At 43.4% G+C, this 27,699-nt stretch overlaps 2 protein-coding genes across 2 annotated transcripts in view; both read left to right on the top strand.

The window, feature by feature from the left end:
* The first annotated feature begins 500 nt into the window (after positions 1 to 500).
* Positions 501 to 8,627, top strand: si:ch211-79k12.1 (uncharacterized protein LOC568891 homolog). The gene is made up of 6 exons (XM_039806878.1): positions 501 to 592; positions 1,088 to 1,286; positions 2,349 to 2,494; positions 4,726 to 4,870; positions 6,667 to 6,811; positions 7,886 to 8,627. The coding sequence occupies exons 2-6, from the start codon at positions 1,091 to 1,093 to the stop codon at positions 7,971 to 7,973; spliced, it is 720 nt and encodes a 239-aa protein (XP_039662812.1). The 5' UTR covers positions 501 to 592; positions 1,088 to 1,090; the 3' UTR covers positions 7,974 to 8,627.
* Positions 8,628 to 11,673: 3,046 nt separating this feature from the next.
* Positions 11,674 to 27,699, top strand: part of cadm4 (cell adhesion molecule 4) — a 154,238-nt gene continuing 138,212 nt past the window's right edge. The window contains exon 1 of the mRNA XM_039805899.1: positions 11,674 to 12,040. Coding sequence (XP_039661833.1) covers positions 11,968 to 12,040 — 73 coding nt within the window. The 5' untranslated portion in view covers positions 11,674 to 11,967. The remainder of the gene's footprint in view (positions 12,041 to 27,699) is intronic.

The following is a 27,699-nucleotide window of genomic DNA, read 5'->3' as shown; positions in this document are numbered from 1 at the left end:
TTCTACTTGCTGCAGTGGTCGCCCTGATTCATGGCAGTTATGGTAAATATATTATATTATGTCATGTACTGTTATACAATCTCCTCAAATCGTTTAATGATATTGCTGCTCTAATGTTATATTGGTTTAATCTTCCAGTTTGGTTCTGTTTTATTTCTCTCTCAAAAATAGGCTATATTTATACAGTCGTTGTTGTTGTTGGGTGTTTGTGTGTGTGTCTGTGTGTGTGTGTGTCTGTTTGCGCGCGAGCGTGCGTGTGTGTGTGTGTTCCTGCCTGCCTGTCTGTTTTTTAGTGCGTATGTCCTCTAGAGAAAACACTTTATTTTCTCTTCTGTCACACTGATGGGTTTTCCCCTGGTGGTTACAAGGCTCAAACTCAAACAGGAAATGTTTGTGGAATCGGTATCAAGGGACATGATAATACAATTTGTTGCCCAGAAACTTGATCCTTTTGATTTCTCTGTCCACATGCAGCCACTCTCAAAGACACCCAGCGGTTCGTCGGTTCGAGGGAGAGCAATTCACACTGGAGTGTCTGTACTCAGACTCTGAACTCAACATCAGCCAGGTCCATTTCGAGGTCTTCTCCAAGGTAAGCCAAATGGGTCGGTGGATTTGAGAGGAAATGGAGGAAAGAAGTCCTTCATTTTAAAAGTTCAAGACCATCCTCTCACTATTATTTGGGCTTGCTTACAACACTGCAGTGTTGATAAGAATCGATCATACGAAAGATTGATCATTTCATTATGTTGTTTTTTTACATACGGGCTGACACTGTACATAACAACAGAAGGCTCACTGAACTTATTTGCAATGGTTGTCCCTATATGGACATTCAACTGCTCTATGTAAATATCACATCATCCAGCAGCTGGCTGCTGTGTGGTTCAACACAGTGGAGAATTGTACATTAGACCATAACACAGGAAATGTATCCATCTGATAACTCCTCAAAGTAGGCCTTATGTCGTGTGATTATTCAAAATAAATCTGTCACTGTATGTTTTCAGTAGTGCAAATTTGTGAAGTAAATAAAAAAAAACATAATAACGCTTATTAAAACTCTTTCTTTCTTTCCCTTCACCAGCACATGCAGAGCTGGCGTACAGTTTGGGAGCGATCTTGGTGCTACTATTCGATGGAAATTGAGCGGACTGCAGAAAGTCTCCTGCTGTTTATCCCCCGTGCAGGAAGTTTCTATGAGGGGCCCTACCGCTGTGTGTCCGACAACGAAAATGTGACTGCACCAGACAACTCCTCCCAGCCGCTGGCCGTCAAAGTGCATTGTGAGTGCCTGGTTGATAATATGTGGGAGCTGTCTGCTGAAAGTCTGTGGAACAATGACTCTGTGACGCTGTATTTGCTTTTTCTGTGTCCTGTAAAGGTCATAGAGATTTCTGCAGGAATCTGACAATAACCTAGGTAAAAATGTGACTTGCAAATAAGATACACAACTTCTGTGTTTCACTTTCCAATAAGGAAATACGTGGCATTGCTGAGAATACTGACGTTATACTGACAAAGAAGGAAGTATAAAAAACACCATTGGTTAACCGTGTACGCAAGAAAATGGAACACAGAGACTCTGAAACCTTGCAATTTCCGTCTTATTTCTAACCAGCATGAGGTAAAGGCAATTTTTCAGATATGGACTGAGCTTTCTTCACAGTGAGGGATAGAAAAACACATTAATAGTTAATAAGACAAGACATATCTATGAAATGCAGCTGCAGAGCGTGTACAACAAAACAACTGCAAAAAGTACAGATCCAGTGAAAGCCTTGTGTTGCTATGATAGGTTGACTACAGTTGTTTCATTTATTTTTCACTCCAAGCAAACAAACTCAGGCTCAGGTTTGAAGTTATCAGTGTAGGACGCACAGTTGCATGAAACGGCATCCATGGCGTGGCTATAGTCCGATTATCAGTGTCCTCTATCTTCTCAGTGGCCATCAAATCGACCGTAATGCTGTTTGATAGGCTCCTCAGCCTCATGGGGGGAATCAATAAGAGGCAAAGATTAGAATGGGCTAAAAGGACTGAAGGAGACGGGGGAGGACAGAGAAGCCAAGAGCTGGATGGACGTGGGCCATCTATTGAGATGGAAGATGGGTCATTATTCACAACACTGCCTCTCTAAAGACTTCGATAAGATGAAGCCTATTATCATTAATATTGATTGCTTGGTACCACTGGGAGGTATTCATACTTGAGCCTATATAAATATATATACTCAAAAGATCTGAGTGTTTAGCAGCTGCTAACACTGCAAACGCGTGTTCAGTCACGTCCCAAACTCTTGCTTCATTAATGCTCGATCATTCTTCCTTGTTCCCCCTGGGTTGTAGATATGGGGGAGCTGTCACTGTCCAGGGAAGGCTACACCAGCTACCTGGGTGTCCCACAGGAGCTGAAGGTGCGACTCGGGGATGACGTGGTGGTGAAGTGCTCCGCCAGCTCATCAGAGGAGCCGAACTACTACTGGAATAAAGACGTGAGAAAGCCTTTAGGATTGTGCATAGTGGCAGTGTCCTCATTATGCTTTTGGAAACTTGTCATTCTCTCTCCGGCTCCCTCCATCCACTTTCGATGTGACCTCTTTATTTCTCTCCTGTCTTGTTCCAGTCTCTCTAGGTCGCTCTTTCTCTCTGGGCTTCGCTCAAAGCATTCTTTTAATTTTCTTCCTTCTCTAACACTGTCAAGGGTTTCTCAAGCCACTTGTTTCCCCTCGGCTGTCGTATTTCCATCCCCTCCTCTGAAGAAGTGCTCTGTATTTAAGTGACCGGTTGGCTTAGACCCACCGCTCGCTGGGGATTGCAGCTTGCCCACTTATAGAGGATTAATAGTTTAATGAGGTCTAGACAAGAGCCAGTCAACCTGAAAACAATTATGTGGATAGATTTCTAATGATTGTTTTTGTGTTTGGTTAACCAGTATTGAATTATTCAACTGAGCTCTTCACTGAGCTAAGAAACCCGCCCGAGGGAAATTAAGACGTCTGTGTGTAAAATGCCAAAGTGACAATAGGCATGTAGAACAAGAAGAAGTTGATGAGCTGAGATACACTGTGCCCTTGTGGTGAGAAAGTGGTATTACACTTTGAAGGTGTCATCAAAATCAGCACTACTGCCACCAGCAAGTCCCAGGTTGTAATGAAGCCACGCAACCATGAAGATATCTTGGGAACAGGCAGACGTAATTGCCAAGTTCCCCCTTTTGTTATTCTTTTTGATAAGTCGGCTCAGGGTTAATATGCTTGTTAAAGGGTCACTGCTAATCCGGGTTTTAAATGGGCTTACAAGTCCAAATCCAATTCAGTGGACATTTTATACTGCTAATACTGTTTGTCTTCCACATGATCGTATGTAGTGCTTTAGGGTTTTTGCCATTTTTTGTTGAATATACAGCACTGTCACTTTGATGAATAATAATAATTATTATTATTATTGTCAGCATGACTGACAGGTCCGTCACTGTGTGGAGTTGGAAATCATTAAGGGCACCAGCACTCATGATTCACCTGTCGATCTATTCCTGCTCCATTTACATAAATCACAAGACCTTTGGAAAAGAAGAATGAAACAAGGAAACGATGATGGAGTGTGTGTGTGTGTGTGTGTGTGTGTGTGTGTGTGTGTGTGTGTGTGTGTGTGTGTGTGTGTGTGTGTGTGTGTGTGTGTGTGTGTGTGTGTGTGTGTGTGTGTGTGTGTGTGTGTGTGTGTGTGTGTGTGTGTGTGTGTAAGCTTACAGTAAGTATGACAGGAATGGATATGGGGCAGAAAGCGGCATCAAAATGGCCCACTTTGACAGACAGCCGCCGTGGGCATATTGGCCCCCGGTAATGACAGCAGGACAGAGGCAGAAACGGGCCACTGCTTTGGGAGCCAGTGGATTTGCATACAAAATGCTGCTTTGGCCAGACCTGGCCTTTATGGGAAATCCTCTTAATTCCAATCCATTCAAATTGAAATGGACTTTCTTGGCAGGAGCTGCAGCTCCCAGGAGCCAAATCATTTGCATGGTGTAATGTCTTTTTTTCTTTTTCTTTACCCACCCCTTCGCGTTCGTTTGTTTTTCAATCCTTGTGTTTGGCCTATTATTTGTTTCCTCCCATGTCGGCTCTATCTCATAATAGCGCTGCTATTTTTGTGTCAACAATTCATCCCGTTCCCCCGCCATCTCATTATGTGTTGTGTTAACAGTCTGTTGTTGCGGCATTATTCTTTGCGGATGATGGTGTTATCTGGGTTATTGACTTGTGTCGATGTATGTTCATTCATTGGGATTACCGCTCAGGTAAATACACTTCATTTGGGACTTTGGGGACTGTTCTCTGAGGGCCGTGCATCAGCAGATATTTCTGTCTTTCTGCTTGTGCCACGCTGCCATTGCCAGTTTCTCTGTTTCTCCCTTTCTTGTTCTATTTTGTTTTCTTTTTGTCTCTCTTTCACTCACCCAAATCAGCCAAAATAACACTTTCTGCCCCTTTTTCTTTCTTTCTCTCTTTTACACTCCTCAAGTCTGACGGTCTCCGTTTCTCTCGCTGTCTCCCTCTTTTGCCAGCTAGCGTCGTCTATTCTCCATCTTTCTTATGCTCTCAGCACAATTTTAATATGTAGGAGTTTGTCGATTCTGTCAGGGCTGGCAAACAATCCAGCCAATTTTTTTTCTTTCTACTTTAACTCTCCTACGCTCTCTTGTATATTCTCCATCTTTCTCTCTCAGGGTGACGACTGGATCCTGCCTTCCTCTACGCTGACGCTGAGGAAGATGAGTGCAATGGATGAAGGACAGTACACTTGCATAGCCACGCATCCCTCTGTGGAGTCACTAAGCAAGAAACGCAGCTTCAGCATCACCGTGTTGTCGGGTAAGACAAGCCTATCGATCTAACTGGACAAGTCCCGTTGTCCTTTATACTGTGTAGAGCCGTCTTTTCCCGCTTCCTCTTTCTAAAAACCTGTTTGGGATTTCTTTGTAACTGTTCAGCTGTCAACATCCCTTAAGCAAAAATCCCCCCAAAAACATTGTGTTCTACTTCTAAATCAGCCGCTTGAATGTGACCAGAAAGATCAGGTGTTTGTGTGCAATCACGTCATCAAGAGCATATGCAGAAGTTCTAATTTATGAAAGTGTGAAACCTTTAAAGCCCTTCATTTCTAAAGAACTACAGAGTTGAGGTTACATTTATCTGCACGCAAAAATGATAATAAAAAGTAGTAAAAGACTGTGATGCTGTAATAAAGAGAGGTGAAGACATTTATGAAAACACCTCACTTTAAAAAAGGTGACAAAGAAGTCCCACATTTAATTACCTTTAAATGTCAAACGGAAATAGCTAAGATGATATGGAACATTAATAGATTTTAAATAACATCATACATGAATGGCAATGACAGAACTGCACCAACTTCAAAGGATAAGAGGATAATTATTAGATAAAAAAAGAAGCAATGATTTTATCTGAACTTTTGAATTTTTTAATCTTTTGACTGAAATTCCAGGTCAAACATAAATGCACTCTTGAGCCCACAGTGTAGAGGCAAGCTTAGAGTTTAGTCATCAGCCGTTAGAAACTGAAATGTACTGATTGTGCTTTAGTTATTTTATTTTAACGTGTTATTGTTTGTTTCAAATGATGTTGTATAGTCTTCTGAGATTTCAATGCACCCATGGGATAATGATGGGATGATAACAATTAGTGAAAGTCTGCAGACACTCCCTGATTAGAAGTCTGGCTGTCTGTTAGCTTTTGTAGGTGGATGTCTACAAAGTTTTTTCTTTGTCTGAATGAATGACTGACTCATGAAATGTGAAAGTTGTATTCAAGTGGAGAACTAATTTCATTACAACATTATAGCTAATCCAATTTACGGCACTTCATCTGTCTTCATCATCTTTATCAGTGACCTGTGAGATGACTGCACTGTGTTAATGCACTGCAGTTTTTAAACACCGTCCTCTCACCCTGTAGGATTCAAAAGCCTGGTGATTTCAATCGTTGAAATTATGCAACCTCTAAAAATCCAATTAAACCAATGCATGTTATTTATTATGGTAGAGTTGTCTTATTACTTCTGCAATTGACTCATTGGTCACTGTGCTCCACAGTGGCTCCAGCATTTTTCTCTGAAGCACATGTAGTAATTAAAAAGGTAATCATTTCGAGATGCTGGAATAATGTTTGCTCATCCTTGAAGGTATGGTGAGCAAATGTTGCATGTCACTGCTGTTGCTTTAAAGTTGCACTACAATATCGGTACAAACCTTAAGCAAAGATCCCTCGTATCAAGAAATCCTCTTCACATATGGAACAACTGTATATGTGAACAGGCAAAGCATGCCTTTGTTGCTGCCTCAAATCCTCATAACCATAATTCTTCAATCCATGAAATCCGCAAATGTTTTATATCATTTGTTAGTCTATGCACATGAAGGGGATAATCATGATTTTAAAATTTTAAAAGGCAGACTTCTTGACAATCGGTGCTGTGTAAGGCAGCATGGCCATCTGAACTCTGCACAGACACTCTTTACTTCCATAAACAAACAAACAGGAGGATGCCTTTAAAAGCTTTGCCTGGAGGAGGGAAGCTCGCAGCTTTGCTGATCTCTGAGTCTGTGTGATGCATGTTTCCCTTCATGTCTGACTGATCTGTCCCACAGAGGATGCCGCCTGGTACGAGTCTAGTAATGGCCGTCTCGTGTTGATGACCTCGGCGGCGGTTGTCTCTCTCTTGGTGTTCATCCTCTCCATGAGTGTATTCCTGTGCCGCAGGGCTAAGCAGACCAAGACCAGCAAGGGACCCATGTAAGAAACCACTGTTTGAGTGTTTGTGTCCGCTCCTCTTTCATAATAAGCACTTTTCTCTTTACTTGTGATCTTGATCTTTATTATAAATTCAAAATGTGATGGATAACATGCCTCTGAAAGGGTAATGTGTGTTCGCCTGTGTGATTGTTTTATTTCTTTACTGTACTTTGTCCACACTCACCTTCCTATTTTCCCTAGCTCAGCCCCGGTCTCTCCTGCAGTTTGACTTTATATTACGGATATTGTTATTGCTGCAATATTTCATTCTGTCTAATGTGATTGTGTGTGTGTGTGTGTGTGTGTGTGTGTGTGTGTGTGTGTGTGTGTGTGTGTACGCTGCATACAGTGCCGGGTTTTGCCTGAGTGTGCACCTTGATATACCTCACACTATGCGTGTGTTATGTATGTCAAGTGATCTTCAGAAAACCTTTCCACACGTGCAGATTTTTTGTGTTTTAAAAGGTGTTATCCACATTGAATATTAAAGTCCATCTCAGCAGGTCTGATCTACTTGACCCCACCCTTGATTTCTTCCATGCTCCCTCCTCTCCCAAGTGTCGCCACACACTTGTGAAAACCCTGAGCTAAAGGCACCAGTTTTAATTCTGCGATAGTATATCAAGTATAAAAAAGGCTATAGAAATGAAAAGAACAGTAGCAGAAGTTCCATGTAAACCCACTGCTGACAGCATGTTAATGTGCACCATGACCAAATGCAGCTTCGCCCATTAACTTCTTTTCTATATGGGCTTAAAAGAGCCTTTTCAAAGGGCATAATTGCCAGCTTCATACATGATTTCTGTGTCTTTGTGGTGGCGTAGAAGATACAGTTGAATCCTTGCAAGTGTGGCTGGGCATGTGCTGCCGTGTGTGCATGAGCATGTGTGTATACAAAAGAGAGACAGAGAGCTAAAGAGAGAAAAATGGACTTTCACAGCCAGCCAGGTGTGGCTCCAATCGTTCGGTTCTAGCCTATAATTTCCTCTCTTATACTTTTCTAGTGCCTACCGGGAGGTCGATATACTGATAATAATTCTCCTCTTTCTTTCCTTCTCTTTTTTCTCTCTCCAGTGATGACCGGTCTCAGAAAAAGCCCATCTACAAAGCCAGTGTGGAGTCCCTGCCCTCCACCTGTGCAGACAAACAACCTCTGGTTTGACTGCCCAGGTAGGTGGAAGGATGAAGAGTGGGGAGGAAGATGGAGCGAGAGATGAAGAAGATGGAGTGGGTGGCCAGAAAATGAGTGATGACATTGAGGGGGATACTTAAAGAGGGAGGAGGTGGTAAAGGGTTATGGATGGTCACATTGGGGGAGGAGAGAGGGAGGAAAGGAGGGAAGAGGGGCATTTGGAGACTGTAGGGAAGGAAGAGCCAAATCAGAAACAAGCTGGGTGTGAAAAAAATTGAAGGGCAAATGATTGCTTTAGAGACAAAGAGGCTGCTCTGCTTGTGGGTGTAGGCTTCGGTTATGCAAAAAGGTGGGCAATTTTCTCTTCATTTATTCTGCAGTGTGAAAAATGGTGAGCTACATTCTATAAAACGATGGGAGATATGTCAATTGTTCTGTAAGAGCTGTAAAGACTCCACATGCAATTCTCTCTCTTTTACAAACATAACTACTCAGCTGCGTATTATATACATATTATATTATGAATGAGCCATTTAGGCCTTTGTTGATTTGTTTCCCTTTTCAGCCTTTTTTGCATTTGTGAGAAGCTTGTTATAATCTCTTTATTTCGACAGCTCCTAAAGCATGTTGCACTCTTATTATGTAATTTACTGTACTTTTGATTTCTTTGACATTAAATGGATTTCAGAAAATAATATTTGCTGTCCTCCTGTGTGACATTGATTTTGTTCCATTTTAGAGATACAAAAGAGGTTGGAGAGTATTGACAACATGATGAAAGCTAGACATGCTTGCTCGCTTGGCCGCACATCTTCTCCACCCAATGCCATCTCAGGCTTGCATCAGCTTGTTTACCAACCTTCCCTTTCAGTCTGTAAGACCTTACTCTGAAGCAATGACCTTTACTGAAAGTACTGTGCCTGTGCATGCTTGTTTCTCCCAATCTGGCTGCAGGCACAAAAGCAGTCAATTCAGCTCACAAACACATGCATGAACTAAAAAACTCACACACAATAATAGCGAAGCCTTGAGACTTTGCCCATCCATTATAAGAGTAGGCAGGGTTAGCCACTGCTAGTTTTACTTCAATATGAACTAGATTTAGTCTATTCTGATTCCGCCAAAATTAAACATCATAGACTACAACTTCATCTTTTTAATTTTCTCCTCTGTTGCCTCGTAACCCTTAACGCCGCACCACAGCACCATCGCTTATTACCATAACCGTGCTCATAATGCAGAGAATTTCATTATGCTTGTCTGTTGAAGTTATGTTGGGTTTTATGTGGTTTTATTATCGGTGTGTGGTTGACCGTAGGCCGTAGTTAATAATGGGCGAAGCGGCAGTTCAACAATGACACTCCATTAACGGGTGCATGCGCCACAGAGCACAGCCAGGATAATGTTATTAAACTGATTATTCAAGCCCCCTGTACAGCTCGCCTCTGCTGCAACCATTATTTGTCGAGCATTTTACAGACTCCTTGTATTTCTTTTCCAACTCTACAAACTTCTGCTTACTTTATGTCTTAAGCCATGCCCAGGAATAAAGAGAAAACAGATGGGGCGACTTTAAGCAAAACAGACTTTTCAAAAATCTTCACGCTCTGTAGGAAAAAAATAAAAATAAAATGCCCTCCTGCATGTGAAATGCCAGCGAGCACCATCCTGTTTTGGCCTTTGAGTCAGTCATGAGTGAAAAGCTGTGTGTTCCCTAGTGAGCTTTGGTCCTGGGGCTTCAACCGGTTGGCCAGAAAAGACAAGATTATGTATCAGGAATTTCACAGAGTGGAGCTGTCCTTGAGGTACACGGCTTTGGTTGGGAGCGAGCGAAGTGTGGTTTACAGTGACATTTTGACCCCTGATAGTGCCTCATGGATAAACCATCGTACAACAGCTTAGGGTGATGCAGGAGCTATGCAGAGAATACAGAGCAGCCAAAATGTATTGTCTGGTGCAGGCAGGGTCCTTACAGGACAAGGATGCAGATCTGTGACATTAAAGTCTGGCAACTCCTCTCTAGTGTCAACAGTTAGTCTGCAAACGTCCTGACAGCCCTCAGTACACTGACCTACAAGTAAAGGTGAATTATACCGAACATGACACCTCATTGACTAATGCAACAAAGTGCCAGGCATTTGTAACTGTATGCCATCGCCCAGTGCTGTTCTCGTCACGGTCACTTGGTTTTGTGTGTGCATCATGCATATGTTGTGTCAATTGGCTGAAAATGAAGGAGTGGAGTTCGCTGGAGAAGCAGGTGTTTTCCCCTCATTACTTCCTGACAATGCCCCATCTGGTGCTGGGGAGCTGCTGCCACCGACTCCCTGCCAACTGGGGAGCAAACACTCGCAGAGAGGCTGACAGGGAAAAATGGGATGGGAATCTGGGAATGAGTTGGGCAGATACTATCCTCGCCAAAACAGCAAGGTTAAAATTTGTGTTGAGAAAGAAAATCACAGAGGGGTAGAGAGCCTGAAGCTGAGACTTTTCGAGTTCGGAGTGAGAACGGCTTGGACTTTCACACACATCCACGCAAAAAGAGGTCAGAGATGAGGTGAGAGTTCCAAGCAACTTTATGGAAGCCAAGAGTAGAAATATTAATATTAATGCTTTGATGCATTACTGCTTGTTTGAACTTTTCTGACAGTTTGAACCAAAAGGACCAAAGTGTCAGGATTCGTGTCAGAAGAGGGAGGGAGAGATGAGAGAGACATGTAAGCAGATTTAAGACCCATGACGTGCTATTCCGAAAGTTACCTAAAGAGAGCGCCAAAGATGGCTTTAAAAAAGATGCCTCCAGGCCTTGGATGCTACAAGCCCATGCATGGTATAACACTAGATTAGGAGGGAAAAAAGAGATGTGGAAAGAGAAACAATTTTCATAATGGAGCAACGCTCTCTGACTGGAAAACACAATTATGGGCAAACTGTGGCCACAGCATGAGGGTAAAGTTAAAGAGCCCCTTTAGCGGGACCTAATAGGCCCTGACTACAGATGAGCAGGAACACGGTTCGTCCGGACCACAAGTTTTTGTTCCGGGCCATTACCGTCCTTGTAAACGGTGATTTAGCCGAATACACTCAGGTCTGTCCCCTGCTAATCTCAATACATTTAAAGACAGTCGCACATATTCTTATTTGGCAGTGAGTCAATATACAACATTTCCTTCAAGGGTTGATCACCAAACACTCAATAATAATATATAAAGAAAATTAATCTTACAGAAAGTAATTCTTTTTATTTCACAATGTCAGCCTTAAAATGTGGGAATAGGTGAGTCCACCTGAGAACTGACATGCGGATGAAGTGGCACTTAACACGTGCTGATCAATCTGCGTAGCAATTGACTTCAGGATAGGCCTACAATAATCGAATGCAATATTATTGTCTCTTCAAACAATAAACATTTGGGCCATTTTCGTCATCTTAATCATTGTGCCACACATCATTTTCGGTCCGTGGAACTGAATTTGAAATCAGCTGGTTATTTGCGTCGGAAAATGAATGTTGGTTATCAATCACATTTAGAGCGAATTGATTTCAATTAATTGGAAGATGCACCCCTTCTTCCCTCCCTCTCTGCTCTTGTACAGCCGATTTCTTTTCAAAGCCCAGCCCTTCTTTCTCATCCGCACACCCCTCCACCTGCTCCTGCTCTCTGCAATTGGTCGGAAACACACACAGGCCCGCCCTACTGGCACGACTTTAAATATATTTACAATGTAAAGTAACCAAGAAAAACCGGCCAAGCCAACATATTCAGGCATTCCGAGGGAGGGAAAGTGGTTGTGTGTGTGAGAGGGAGCATTACTATGTAAAGACCTGCCACTATACGCACTGAGGACTTGGCAAAACACACACTCGCTCACGCGCAGTCGGCAAGCGCGCGCACTTACACACACACAAACACAGACGCTGAAGGAGCTGTCGGAGAGTGAACCTGCGGGTTCATGTCACTCTGATTTCTCCAAGGAAGAGGAATACTGAGGAAGAGATCAGAGGGGAATATCAGCGACAGCGATGGCTTTCGCGACCGTGTGGAACTACTGCGTCCCTCTCACCATCATCACCGTCGCCTGCCTGGTGCGCACTGGTAAGACTCGGAACGAGAGAGTGAATGAGTGTGATGTGAATGAGAAGAGTGTTAAGCCGACTCGATGTGTTGTGGTTTTTCCGTGCAAGTTTGCCTAAGTACTCTAAGAAGAATCGGAATAACGCTTAAAAATGCACCGGGCTTATTCTGACCTGTCAGGCATGGAATGGAGAAGGAGGCGTTCACGGCGGGACAAGAACACGTGCAGTTATGCCAGTTTACAATCATGCTGCGGTCTAGTGTTAGTATTCACTACATGGTAATTATAATCAAAGCCCATTGCGCAAGTCTGGGCCACATCCTTCTGCTGTTTGGGTATGAGTCATTGTGTTGACCACTTCTCGGAACGGTTAGGCTGGAAAGACCCCAAAACACATCGCAATGAAAACAAAAGTGAAATGCGCAGGCTTACTGCCACTTTTTGCCCACGCAGAAATATTTTATGAAATCATTCAATGCTCCGTTGAACCGCGTGCGTCACGGGATTTTGATTATTTCCTCCAGATTGTGTTTGGGATTTATTGTATATAATAGCTGCTGCATGAGACGGGACCAGATCCCCGGGATACACATGTGCAAACAGCCATACATGTGAACTCCGATTGAATATTCAGACACATGAGAGCTCATAACAAATGTCCGCAGTGGGCTAGACGTGTGTCACACACCAGACCCAGCAGTAGTGTTTGTTACTGGTTTATATTCTGCAGGGGTGTGAGGAACTGAAAGGACCTTTGAGACCTCACCTTATCAGATACAATAACATCTAACAATCAATTGCAAAGCCTTGTAGTGGCACCTGCAGTGCCTTTGTTGCTGTTACTCTCCCCACTGGATCATCCCAGTCTGGGATGGTCCTGCATTGCTCCCTTACAGGCACAACATATTTCATGGTCACTGCCCTATAACAAGTGCATCTGCTGCAAAAATAGGGATTTGGATTAGGCTCAATCATAACTCTGAGCAACTTTAGCCTCATGGTATGTTGTGCCATCTGCTTGGATGTGGTAAAATACAATCTCATAACAAAGGTTATTAAATTCCACCCAAAGCTTGCTGCAGTTCTGACTGAGCAGGAATGGCAACGAGGAAGAGCACACAGATGTTGCCTCGTTGGTTTGTGTCCTTAGGTTGTTGTGCTCTATGAGGCTTTTGTTGACGTTGTCCTGAGGCAGTGAAAGGGTTAAGTGCAAGGTTAGACATTGTCACCCTCAGACCTGTGCTGTGGTCGTTGTGATTATGTCTCTTTTACATAGGGAGCGCTACATTGCTCCATAGCCATTCCTCCGGCTGCACTGATACCAACCTCCTGGCCAACCCATGGGCTGTGTGTTGATTTGTGTGTGTGTGTGTGTGTGTGTGTGTGTGTGTGTGTGTGTGTGTGTGTGTGTATTCTATTTGTATGTCTGCTCCTGTAGCAGTTGAGTGTTGATTTATGCATAAGCGTGTAGGTGTTTTGTATGTCAGTCTAGCTGGAGTACTGTGTAGGAGATTTGTGTGTGTGTGTGTTTCTGAGCGTCCATTTTTTTAACCTGCTTGTGTGTTGCATGTTAATGTGCTGTGCTGTGTGTGTGTGTGTGTGTGTGTGTGTGTGTGTGTGTTGCATACATTGCCGGGTTTTGCCTGAGCTCTAGGCAACCTCTGCTGGGGGCTGCTCACTGATCACTGTCATTAATCTAGCCACTGACAGAGGCCGAGAGAGACAGGGGGCCGGGGGGTGGAGGGGTGTTACAGGCAGGGGGTGGCTGGAGGAAGGAGGGAGGGAGAGAGAGAAGGAAGTGTAGAGATGGTTTGTTTCTGAACACCCCGCGCAGAGGCACATATACTTTGCACACGTAAAAAAAGCTGTATTTCTGGTAACAAATCAGCATGTCTTGGCCGTTTTTCCTCCACAGAGGAAAATGGCAAAACTAATCTAGTGGAAAAGAAAAAGGAGAGAAAGGGTGGCAGGGGATGGGGGTTTGGGGTTGTTATTATGCCAGAATAGATATGGACAGATTGATTGGGCAGATAAGATGGATGAGCAGACAGATAGATTGAGAGGATGCTGTGAAGATGGCGAGGCTGGAAGACTTGGCCCTCCTTTGAAGAATGAAGGAGAGACAGAGGGATGGAAAGATAGAGGGATGGAAAGATGGAGGGAGCAAGAAAGGCAGACTGGGAGAAGGAAGGCAGAAAGACTTCAGTGTGTCTGACGGGCAGGCCTGAGGGACACACACACACACACACACACACACACACACACACACACACACACACACACACACACACACACACAGTCACACAATGTGTGTTTGTGCACTGAGTGCATGGCTTTGTGGGGGTGGCTGATCCACAGCTGCTGTGGGCCAAACTTAAACCCCACGTACAGTAACAAATGTTGTTAACTCCACCTCTGCTGCTTGCCCAACCTTAATCGCTACCATGCATTCCTCCATCACTTCCATGCTTCCCCCTCCTCCCTACTCTCCTCCTTTGCCTCCATTACCACCTGCCTTATCGCTGTGTGCATTAAATCACCTCCATTTGTTTATTTGAATGTGTGCAATGAGAGCCATCCGTTTTGAGCTTGTTTCCCATCATGCTGTTTGGACCTTGGCTGGGGCTCTGGCGGTTGAAAAACAGCAGCAGTTGGACGGACTTGTGGGAGGAGATTTGAATACCAATTATAGCTGGTATATGTGCACACACACACACACACACACACACACACACACACACACACACACACACACACACACACACACACACACACACACACAGGCCATGCATAAATCAATGTCGATGTGAGTCACATAAGGGAAGCCTGGCGTGTAAACACAAACATCAAGGGAAATGCTGTACACACAAAAACAAAGAATGTGGACACGCATGAGCAAACGCATAGGTGCAGAAACACAGGCGTACACCTACACATACACCTTGCCTACAAAAAGCTTACATAGTACATTAGAGTTTCTTTTGAACATAGGAATAAGACTGCTAATGCGAGAGTTTGTCCGAGCCCAATTGCATTTTGATGCTTGTCAGACCCATTGCGCAGGTCTTGCTATTTCAGCATCTTTCTTTGTTCTCTAATGCGGTGAAAAAGTCTTCCCAGTAAGCCAAGGTTTATCCTTTGATCCAAACCTTGGAGGATAATTCACCCTCAAAATAAAATAAACTTGTCGACAGTTTAATTAAAAGAGCGAGACCTCTCTTCCTTGCTCTCTGCCCTGCCATCTACTGGTTCACGGTGTACATCTGAGCTCAGCGCACAATCAGATTTCAGTGTTCGCTTCTTTTTTTAGTTTCTGTGATTCCATGTCTTTTGTAGGTCTAAATAATTGGACAAGCTGAACTTGGCAGACGGTGCTGGCATGCCCGTCAACACAAGAGAAGCTGAAATTGGCCTTACAAAAAAAACGCTGCCTACTGCTGTCGTGCACGGCCCTGTTTGATCAACCGATGCAGTCTTAAAGGGTCCTGACAGGGTGGCCCGTTATCTCGGCTGAGCAACTGCTCACACATAAGCTCCATAAACAAATTGGACTGTGTCCCTTTTTGGGCAAGTCATGACTGCGAGAGTTACGGAGCTTAGTGTGGGCTGGTTTTATTCTCCCCTGGGCTTTTATGGGTCCATTACTCAGAAGCAGAAGAAGTTCTTAGGCTCACCGTTTAGTGCAGGTGATGTATTCTACAGTAATTATCTCCTAATCCGCCCCCTAGTATTCAATGCGATCCATAACTCCTTGTTTTGAACTGCTGTTGTTTCACACAATGATTGCATCTCAATCCCCTCCAATATTATAGACAAGGCACAGAGAGGATTTTATTTTTACATCGACTTATTAACTAGAAATAAAGGGAAATAAGACATGCCAAGTCATTTTGTTTCTAATGCAAGGACACATCGGACATGGGCATCACACATCCCTCTTCACATCCTGTTTACAGCACAGTTTTACAGCATGTTTTGTCCTCATGGAGAGGTTCATGTATAAACAGAATGCATGAGGCACAATGATTGAAGGGGGCACACAAAGACACCAATTGGCAATTGAAGCCTTATATCTCATTTGACCATTTGTTTAATTGTCCATTAGTGAAACTTTCTATCAATCTAATCAGGCCAGCGCTAATGTAGAAACACTCTTTATAGCTGCCACCTCATCTCTTACCCATTACTATTCCCCAGACAGTTCCGCTTGTGATTATCATAATGGTGATCTATGTCGTCCTTATGTGTCGCTCTCTGAGAACAACTGGCATTTCACCAACTTTACCGCTGAAAGTTTTTAATGCTGAGTAGGATGCCAAGGACGTCTCCTCCATTTGCTGGCATCAGAAGCCTGCCAATCAATCCAACGCTTTTAACTCCATCTGATCTGATTGGCTCAGTATAAAAAGAGAAACGCCCCCCCATCGGGTGCAGCTTTCCATACTCTGACCTGATGTCCCCTGAGCCAGCAGCTTTTCTCCAGCCACTGACCCCTCTTGCTGTATATTTGTCTTTGCCACGGGAGCGCGAAATCAGTAAACAGCGATTCCCTCCGCACTGCTTCTTGGCACTACACACAAAGGCAGTTGCTATGTTATTCTTTCTACTGGACTACAAGGTGTAATGTTTTTAGCCAGTCGAAGTTGAAGTCTAGGAAACGGAGATTGAAGGAGAGAGATGGGATCCTGAGTCTGAAAAAAACATTAAAACAACCAACGCCATAGGGTGAGCATTCCTCGCTATTGGTGACACAGTTTCCATGACTAAGAGTAAACGTTTATACCTCCTGGTTGGCCCTGGGCTTGTTTAACACCCTCCCTTGCAGCAGTGACACCTGTCTCCGAAGCTCCCGCAGGGCCTAGCGCTAACTTGGCCAGACAGCGGCCTCCAGTAGCGCCGGTAACCAAGGTGATTATCCCCACTCAGGCACTGCAATGGAGCCCTCCCCAGCTGTGATTGGACGAGAGAGGCTGATTGAGCTGAAAAGGGCAAGTGCCTGAAATTGAAGAGCTGAAAACTGTGTACTCTGCTATTGCGGAGGCTAATACACATCCCATCTGTAAGACTTGATGTAGAGACAAGAGGAGCGAATGGCTTGTAAGGAGGTGCTCGTCCAGGGGTAAGGAGGATCAGTTAAGGACTTAAACCCAGGTGAAACTGTCAAGGCTGGGCACGTAGGTTGCCAACAAGACCCCATTTCCCTTTACCCTTGGGAGGTCTGTGTGTCCAGTGGAGGCTAGCTGATGAGGACTGACCAGGCTTAGCAGGGGCACCGGGAGACTGATGGGGTCAGAGAGGTAGAGTGAAACAGAGAGGGGGAAGCATGGCTGGTTGCGGGGCAAAAAAGAGTGAAGAAAGGGAGCCGGAGGTAGGGGGGGCGGCACTACGGGCATGCGTCACAGACCAGTGAAGCAGGGAAGAGCAGAGGAGAAAGTCAGGCAGAGAGGAGTCCAACAAACACGTGAATGATTGCAGGATTTCAGCTCTGAAATGTGAGGGTATAAAAAAAAAAAGACAATGGAGAGAGAGCAACCCCTGCTGCGCCGAATGACGGATTTAGAAGGCCAAAAATGTGAGGAAGGAGAGAAGGGTGAGATTAAGAAGGTGGGAACAAGGCAGAAAAATACAGGGTGCTGGTGTGAGAGGAGGAGATGGAGGAAGGGTAGGAGGAGGAGGAGGAGATGGATGGTGATACACAGAGATAAAGACGGAGAGAGGGCAAGCACTGTGTAGGTGACCAGACCAGAGAGACGAGGTGTCATGATCGATGAGGTCACAGTATGCACACACACACTCTCATCCCCCCACACACACACACACACACACAGACTAAAGCAAACTAAGGTACTGAAATTGTTTCCCAGCAGCTCATGGCCAGTCCTCCCACTTTTAGAGAAGCTGCATGGTTCTTCGGCTCGGAGAATTAAACACCCACACACGCACAGGGCTATTCATCTGTCTGCCATTTAGAATCCTGCTTCGTATCATCGCCATTAATAGGTTGGCTTTGATGAGATTGTCGGATGCTGAAAATTGCCAGTCAAAGCAGTGCACAATCTACTGGGAAATCTGATGGAGGTTTTCTGAAGGCGGACACAACAATGCTGAAGAGGTCTCGGATGAGTTTTCTATCTTAGAGAACTCTCAAAATGTCTCTCCCACTAGTGGCAAATTCATTTGAACTACGATCACGTCTTGCATCAATAAAGTGCTAGTGTCAGTTGCAGTAACCTCAGTAAGGACAGATTTTTTTCTGGTTTTTATTCAAGTGATCAAGTAATCCGACCTGAGAAGATCATACTGATGAGTTTAAAGCATTTTGAAACATTTTGAAGTTGGGAGATAAAAGGGCTGTTTGCCCAGTGTTACAGAAAACCACACATTCTGCTTTACTGTATGCGCTTTAAAAAACCAAATGCTATCACTCAGTGAAAGACGAGTGATAAGTGCAGCTGCCAATAGATCAAACTCAGATTGCCCAACTCGATTGTGGACAGATGCAAAGTGATTGTTGACTACTGCAGCTTTCACGATACTTCCCAGACACACACTTACACTCTCTCTCTCTGCCACTTGTCTCTATCTGGCTATTCATTATCTCTTTTTCTCAGGTCTGAGACAAGAGCTTCAACATCAGGACCAGTAAGCTTTGATCCACTTCATTAGCAAACCGACAACAACCATTAATTATAGGCAATTAATTAGCGGCACATGAAAACAATCCTCGAGAAGATGGCCGCTCGCAAAGACCCCCCAAGCGCTTGTAGGAAGGAGAGTGAGAAAAAGAAAGAGATGGACAAATGAAAGAAAAGGAAAAAAATGAGGGGAATAAGCCTGCGGTCATGCTTAATGTGCTGGGGTGAGATTTACCGCAATGATTTTTCCGGCTCTTTTGAGATTCATAAGGTCATCAATTCATGCTCTGCTTTCAGCAGGGCCAAACAAAAGTGAGGCTATGCAGCCCTCTGCACTGAAGTAAAGCGAGAAGAAAAGAAGCCGGGCCAAATTGAATTGGTGCTGCGATTGTTTCTGCAGAGATTGTTACAGTTGGCAAGGCCACTTAAAAAGTGGCCGAGCACCAACAACCTTGAGGAGAGCTCGGGCTGATTCTCTCCCAGGATTCATTTTCCCCTGTGCAGCTGAAGGGGGCATTTAAGTGCACTACTGCTGAATCACCTTATGGCCATTAACAGGTACACCCCCTCTCCCCTCACCTCTCATAAAGTGCGTCAGCAGACTGATGCGGTGCTTTGACTCATGCCCACAGACGTGTTCCTATCTCCATGTCCATCTGTCGGCTGAATAATGTTATCACGGACTGCAGAAGGGCCGTGTCTTTCCTTCCTGGCCATTGCAGTAGAGGAGTGGAACAGCGGTACACTCTGTGATATTGAATAAGTTTGACACAAGCCTCGGGCATTGGGTGCAGTTGCGGAGAAACAGTGGTTCATAGCAACTGCCACCCACTGGGCCATACTGGTGAACTGAGCTGTGAAGCAGCTTGCAGAGGCCAGTGGGGTTCTGTGGTCGGTACCAAAGTCATTTCTTGCTTTTGTGGACTCTGTAGCCACGGACAGCAATTGGTTTTTGTATCTGCAATATAGATCCTACAGTTTGGAGAGCCGAAGAGTACACGCAGCACGGCACTTTTGCCCCTTGACTGCATATACAGTAACCTACTTTATTGCAAGAGCAACTAATAAAAGAAAGCTGTGGGGGGATTTTCTTTCATTCTTGATTGTTTTTTTGTTTTTTTGCTTCCCAGGGGCCAAGATGGCTGCCATCTGTCCTCCCATTTATCCGAGCAACTCGGTCTGCTGTTTTAGTCTCTGAGCCTGCATTTTCCTGTATATCTGACCCAAAATTCCCCATGATACTAGGGCTGCACGATATGAGGAAATCTCTAATTGCAAATATTTTGACTGATATTGTGATTGCGATATGATCCACGATATTAGATGGAATGATTATTTTGTATTATTATTATTATTATTATTATTATTATTATTATTATTATTATTATTATTCTCATATTCATTGAAAAATATAAAAAATTGCGAAGGATCTGTACCGAACAAAGATGTTTTCTTTAGTCTGTAGGATACGATTTGTAGGCGGAGACGTCTCTGCAGCACCACAATAATTCAGAATGTTTTGACACATATTTTGCCTTTAACAAATATTGCGCCCCCTTGCGATTAGATATTGCACTAGTCCATATTGTGATTTCAATAAAATTTTGATTAATTGTGTAGCCAAGGATTATACTTTTTCCTGTCATTAAAATGAATTAAATAAGTATGTATTTCATGTAAAAATGTTTCTTCTTTTATTCAGTATTATAAAAATATAAAACCACGGACGTGATTACAAGTGCAATACATTGCTCTGAGTCTTGCATACCATTAGTGTAGTCTTAAATTGCATGAATCTGTGGTTATGTCAAGGCACTATAAAGCAAACCCTTGATGCATGCTTTGTAAGGCAGGAAATTGAAGCTGCCAACAAATATGAAGGCTCAACAATCTGAAGGAAGATTGTATGAGGAAGTGTGAGTCTGCAAAATGACCAGAATTTATCAATGTCAGGATTTGATCAACTAAGATAACGGCGGAGACTTTGCCCATATCTGGTTCATGTGTCACTGTTGGTTAGATAAGGCCGCCAAATGCGGGACAAAGCATAATTAAACATTTTTGACCACTTTCTTGGATATATTTTACTCTGGATAATTAAAAGGTTCATTAACTAAGAAAACATTGTGGTACCAAGATTACACTTAATAATGCTGACTTTCTCATTATTATTTTAGCATTGACTTGAATAAAAGTCATTCTTATGAATGTAATTTGTTGTAGAAAAAGCAGAAATTGCTCTCTAGAAGACTTCTTTTTTTTTTTTTTAGATTATTTTTTGGCCATTTTTGGCCTTTATTTTTATAGGACAGTTGAAGACATGAAAGGGGAGAGAAAGGGGGAATGACATGCAGCATAGGGCCGCAGGTCAGAGTCAAACCCGTGGCCACTGTGTCGAGGAGTAAACCTCCATATATGGGCGCGCGCTCTCAGTGGTGAGCTACCCAGGCGCCCTCTCTCTCATAGACTTTGATTTAATTCTGTCAACTGCTACTTTGGTGCTATGAGTCAGGGAAGTTAAACAGTAGCAAAACATCCTTAATTTAGGTACAAAATCATAAACTTAAAATCCTAATTAGATTTAGTAGTATAGATTCATTATATCATCAACACTATAACATATTTATCATATATCATACATAATTTTTCCTACGCTTCTAAACCAATTTAATCAAAACCATGTGAGCATTGGTGGTGGTGGTGTTGGGGGGGTTGTGACAGCACACTCTTGTATATGCAATTATATCTGATGCTTATTTACCATGGAGATGGATTTGAGTTGTGCTGTGGGGAAAGTGATTTATGAGCTTATGGGGAAAATTAAAAACAAACATAAACCATAGGTAATTAAAAAGCAGGTTGATCCCAAATGATGACTTGCGTATAAATCTTTGGCCGTGTTACAGAAGTGTGCACAAATCTGTAGCAAAGCAGACAGGCAGGTTGGCAGGTTGGCTCTGGCACATATTCATGCACGCACACACACAAACGTACACACATTTGCATAGGCATAAAAAAACAAAACATTACACTGCACTCTCGAGACTGTCGAGACCTTTTGGAGTTTCCAAACTTATTTACTGCAGCGTGTTGTGACTTGATGCTCTGTGCCTTTTTAAATGCCATGTACCCTCTCTGGCCTCCTCCTTTATGAGCTTCCCCAGGATAGTGTTGACAGATAGAGGGACACACCTGGTGATTGTGTTTCAAGTACACAAACATATTCACAAATGCAGAAAGACGGTGTTTTTTTTTTTTTTTTTTTTTATCCATGTAGCACCCGTTTTCTGCCTTTTTGTTCTCAAAGAAAACCTGTTTACACTCTTGATCACTGTACTGGTTCTCCTCTCCCTGCCTTTTTTATACCTTGTCTCCCCCCCACACCTCTTTCTCTCAACCCCTCCCTCCTCTCTGACCCCTCATTCCTAATTCTCCCGCAGTGTGAAGAAGGTTCAACGACCTGGGTGGTGACTTGGTGTCTTTTTGTTTGTACTCACCATGATCAGTCAAAAAGCTTTTTTTTATCCCTCTTATACCCTGCTCACTGTGGGCCTGTCTTTCTACATCTAACCTTGTTGGTACTTAAATGCCCATAACTCCATAAGTGGTAACCTCCACTTATGTGCCCAATAGGTGCATTTGTCCGCATGAATCAGCTCCAACTGTTACTGAGAGTTTGCAATGAGAAGGAGACTCAATGATAGTTGGAAAGACAGATTTTGGTGAAGGGGAGGGGGAACCTTTCGTTGCCAGGATGCAGGATTTGATGGACCTTTTGGCTAACAGTCTCTCCTGCCTCCCTGCTGCTTGCACCCCTTTCCCGCCTCCTCTTCCTATCTACCTGTTATACTGTAGCCGCAGGCTATAGTGGTGATGCCAGGGCCAGGTGTGGAGAGGTAGACAGTGAGAGGAAGGGAGAAGAAGAGCGAGGGAGGATTGACAGGGCCCAGGTGGCCAGCTTGAACGCCTGTGCTTCTGCTTTCCTCTTTCTCATTTGCATAGACAAAATGTTTTTTTTTCCTTCTGTCGGACTCTTTATTTTCAGCACTCTCCTTCCATTTACACACGCCGCATTGATTCATTTCCAATATTATATTTGTTTTCTCCCGCCGCTGTTCTTGTTTCTCAGAATAAGTTACACTTTCGCTTCCTTCCTTTACTTTTAACTTTCTGTTTTCTTTTTTATAGACAATTGCCTCCCCCCCTTTTTACCGTACCTCCAGATTTACCTTCTCTTCTCGTCTCTCTTGCTTTGGGCTTGCTGAACTGTGCATTTTACTTATGTGCTGCACTGCAATATTCTGAAGGTGGATGCTTATTTCCACCGTACATGCACTTCAGGGACCGTACAGTCCTCCCAACCATCTACATTCATCGCTCTCACCCATCTTCTCTTGCTCCTGACTGTTCTTTACTAACCCTATATCTCCTCTCCCCATTCCAACCCCCCCGTCACTACTTGTTTTTCTATTATTTGCATTTAATTCCCTCATCTACTTCCTACCAATCTCTGGTGATCAGGCCATCGCTCACAAACACAAACACACTTTATCACTCTCCTCTTTCCTACTGTTTCAATTTCTCTATCTTAACCTTTCTGGCCATTATATATCATGATTCACCTTTACTTGGCCTCTTCTTGGCATATTGGCCATTTTACAGTTGTGTGTGCTGCTGTGTAGGTGTGTGTTTAAAGGGGCTGAGTAGTATTCTTTTCACACATGCAGGCACATACACATGCATCATTGTCCTGGCGTTTTTGTCATGCCAAACACACTCCGGACTGGCTCAGCCTTGCATAAGCAAGCATGCTCTTGGAAATATATATTTTAAGTTGTTCGAGCACTTTTTTTTTTCCAACCTAAACACACCTTCCTTTTAGAGATATGCCAGGTTCTCATATGTGAAATTCCATACAGCTATATAGAAGCCCACATATATGCTTCCACATATATACAGGGGACAATGTCTGTCAGATTCTCACACACACACACACACACACACACACACACACACACACACACACACACACACACACACACACACACACACACACACACACACACACACACACACACACACACACACACAGAAAAAACACACACACACAAGAAAACAGCCATCAGGTACATTCAGAATTGCTGAATTGAGTTATGTAGCCTGTCAGTCAACTCCCAGCTTCCACACATCCACATACCCCTGACAGATTCCTTCCACACACACATCCGCTCGCCTGACGGTGCATATTTCGCATGGGGAAGGGACTCAATTATGGCGAAGGTGAAAGAAGCAATAAACACGGCACAGATACAGTGAGGTGCGCTCAGCAGCACTGCAGTCAATCACAGAGCCAGGTAGGTAGCCGCTGTCGCTTTGCTCATCCAGTTGTGAAGTGCTGAGAATGGCCAGGGGTGGTGGATGGATAGAGGGAGGGAGGGGGAGGGTGAGGGGGGTGTAGCGGAGCAAAATGCTGCCATCTGACCCTCGTGAAAATTATGTGGCTGTGGCTGTAACTGACTTACATGGAACTGCCACTGAGAGGACAGAGAGGTGGGATGGATGGAGGAAGGCAGTGGGAGATGATAACATCCCACCTTCATTTCAGCCCACAGCATACACGCATAGATAGTTATATTCTGTAAACACACACACACACACACACACACACACACTCTCTTACTTGACCGTCACTGGCACTGCTACATGATTTGGTCATCCACCCACACTAGAGGACCAACAGCACAATCACACAAAATAGTGTGTCATTTGCCCAGGATGCATCTGTTTTCCTTTTCCCTTTGCATGTGTGGGTTTATGTGTGAGGTTGATATAACCAACACCTCCCCTGATGTTGTTACTGCCAGTATGAACGCAGTGGGTTGAATATATTCTGAACACTATGCACATTTGACGGCTTGTTATCACCTTACGATCTAACGAGTCAAGTCTACAAACATCAACTATGAATTCATGACCGTGCTGAACGATGATGTTTTTGCAAATGAAGATCAAAGGCAGGTTTTAATCTTTAGAGATGGGCTGTGATTTTGACCTAAACATGAATAAAGGATAATTCTGGTTTATTACAACCTGGATCTTACTGATGTAGTCTTGACCATCATTTTTATTGGTTATGATAACATTGTACAAGTTAATTGTTGAGATTGGGGAACAAGGCGCCCTCGCTATAAAGTCCAATGTGGCAAAAAAAGAAACATGCACAAAGTAGTTCATTGAAGGGTGCACTCGCTTTAAGTGGTTTAGGTTATCTGGCTCTAACAGTTGGCTCGTTTACCATCTGGCTGTTTGTGTTTCTTGCTGCTTACTTTGGCGAATACAATATTATCATAACCAATAAAAAATGATGGCAGAAGCTACAAAAATAATACCCAAGTTGTAATAAACTAGAACTATCAACTGGAAGTACCAGTCCCTGGTTGCAGATATTACTGAGCTAGGACACAAATGTGTTATTGATTCTGATATTTCGCAGTCTTGGGCATGTTCACAAACTTGACAGTCAGTGGGTTACACCAGGCTTACCAAAAATACAAAATAAAAAAAAAGAGCCAGACAGCTGACAATTGTGCTCCATCTCAGCCGTAACAGGTAGCCTGTCTGTGTTGCACAGTGTTGTTTTCTTACCCAAGTGTCAGAGAATATATCATACATCCATCCTGCAGGTATGGTGATTTAGCTTCAAGTAAAGCTATGCAAATGTTTCTGTATGATCCAGACAATCTGTTGCTGTCAATGGATCAAACAGACTTTCACATACTTGTAGTTGGCGATAATCTGCCATACACCCACCCATCCACCCACACATACACACGCAGTTCTGAAAAGTTTATTCTCTGTGTTCCCTCCCATGTAGAGATTCAAGCCAACAGATGGAGTTCTGTAAATATACGCGCACAATGCACACCAATACAGATAGATGAGTGAGCACCCACTTGAACTCGCACACATGTCGCACTGTGACAGTTTAGTAGTCACATTAACCGCATTGCACGAAGCTAGACTTTATAACTACAGCAGAGGTAGAGAGAGAGGAAGCGACTGCCTACTGAGAATCTAATAGTTCCAGCAGCTCTCTCTTACTCACCTCAGCTACCTTTCGATCCTATCTTGTCTCCCTCCATCTTTTATTCATTTCTTTTTCCCTCAGCACATCCGTATTTCTCTCTGCCGCCTCCCCTGTCTCCCTCTCTTCCCAACTCGTCCACTTCTGAATCTACCACCATGGCTTGCCTTTTGGCAGTTCCTCCTCCATTTCTCCCACGCTGATCTCTCCCTCTTTTTTCCTCTTGGCCTCCCTTACTCTCCGTCATCACCTCTTTTGCTCAGTCTCAGTATCAGATCCCATTCTTTTGTACTTGGCTCAAACCTCTGCTCCTCTCTTTCTGTCTCTCACTCTGCACCTTCTTTCAGAAGTGTGAGCTGGCAGAGATTTATGGAGGGAAAGCCTAGAGGAGAGGGGAGGAAAAAAGTTGAGGTCAGGCGTATACCGTGCCATTCTGTATAGAGCATCGAAACTACACATCCACCAGCTTTAGATTAATCTTATTAATTGCTTGTGCTGTACTTGGGGTCATGACACTGTCGTTATTGTTTTGTGTTATTAATAAAAAGAGTTACGGAATGGAGGGGCTGAAATCAATAATCAGGTTGAAGGGGAAGAAAACAAGGAGAGAAGGGGACAGGGCACAGGGACACACTTGGTGCAGCTCAGACATTATTATTAGTTGCTGCTGCCCTTTTTAATGAGGGTTATTTAATGGGCCAGAAAACGGGCACACACAGCAAGCAGCTAACTGAATGCTGATTTGCAACAGCAAGTACAAACCAAAGTCTGATGAAACTCCTTTTATACTAAACTGAAAACCATGGGAGTGAAATATGAAGGGGTCGTAAAAAGCAAAGAGCTTGGCCAAAACCCTCCAACAACCTGCTTAACCTTAACCCCCCCTCCCCCTTTTCACTCTCGCTAGTGTGTGTCGTTCATTCCACTTTTATCCTCATTTACCTCTCTGCTCTGGGTCTTTCTTTATCTCTCTTCTTCCCTCTCTCCCCTTTGCCCACAGTGCTTTTATGGGAAATGTATTCATTACAGGACAATAAACACATGATTGGAAAGAGTGGACTGTCTTTCAGAACAGGGTGTTAAAAGGCAGGACAGAGAGGGAGAATATGTGATAGCATTACACACCTGATGTCTTCACTCCAAGGTAGTGCTGATTTTCTCTGCATCGCTGCTTACTCCGCAACATCATATCAGAGCACCTGTGGTAGAACTTATTTTTTTCTTCTAGCTATTAGTGTTAAGGACAGTTCTAGGAAATCAGCTGTGCTTAACAGCTGCACTCAAATATAGAGCTATTCACCGTTATGAATGCAACATGGGTTTCAGAGCCACTTTGGCGACGCTATATTTACATTTAACAATTGTCTGGATCCAAGTGTGACACTCGTTCAATTATGTGATGTGTCTCCCCTGTGTAAACATAGCACAGTGGTGTAATGTAATTCACTGCAATAAAGACGTCTCAAAGACAGATGACAGAGTCACAGAACCTCATCTGCATGGTGTTAGTTCAGCCCGGGTTATCACTCCCAACTTTTCTTTCCATGTTTTCCCAGTCTGCTCTTATTTTCTCCTCTACTCATAAAACAATGAGGATTTAGGATTTATTTTTTAAATAATGCTAATGACAGTTCACACTCTACAAAGCTAGACCTACACATTGAAAAACACATCTGCACGAGTGTTAGACTGATAAAATGGCCATAACAATATATTGGCAGATAGCCTATTGGACAATGTTTAACAAACAATTACAGAATAGCAATGCCAAAGATATGTTTGAGGTAATTTAGAAACAAATTATATAATAATTTAAGGGATTCCTATCAACAATGTTTCTTTATGTTAAGTGTTTAAGTAAGAAAATGATTATAGGACAATTTATCATTATAAGATACAAAAAAAGATAATTTCAAATACTGATATTTGCCTAAAAAATCCAGCATCAGTCTGGCTATAA

Source organism: Perca fluviatilis, chromosome 7 (assembly GCF_010015445.1).
Source record: "Perca fluviatilis chromosome 7, GENO_Pfluv_1.0, whole genome shotgun sequence".
Lineage (NCBI taxonomy): Eukaryota > Metazoa > Chordata > Actinopteri > Perciformes > Percidae > Perca > Perca fluviatilis.
This window is presented reverse-complemented; position numbering and strand designations above follow the sequence as displayed.

Coding starts and splice junctions, on each gene's coding strand:
- si:ch211-79k12.1 (XM_039806878.1), top strand. CDS start 1,091: ATGCAGAGCTGGCGTACAGTTTGGGAGCGATCTTGGTGCTACTATTCG. Junction 2,495..4,725: donor ACTACTACTGGAATAAAGAC/GTGAGAAAGCCT, acceptor TTTCTCTCTCAG/GGTGACGACTGGATCCTGCC. Junction 6,812..7,885: donor AAGACCAGCAAGGGACCCAT/GTAAGAAACCAC, acceptor TTCTCTCTCCAG/TGATGACCGGTCTCAGAAAA.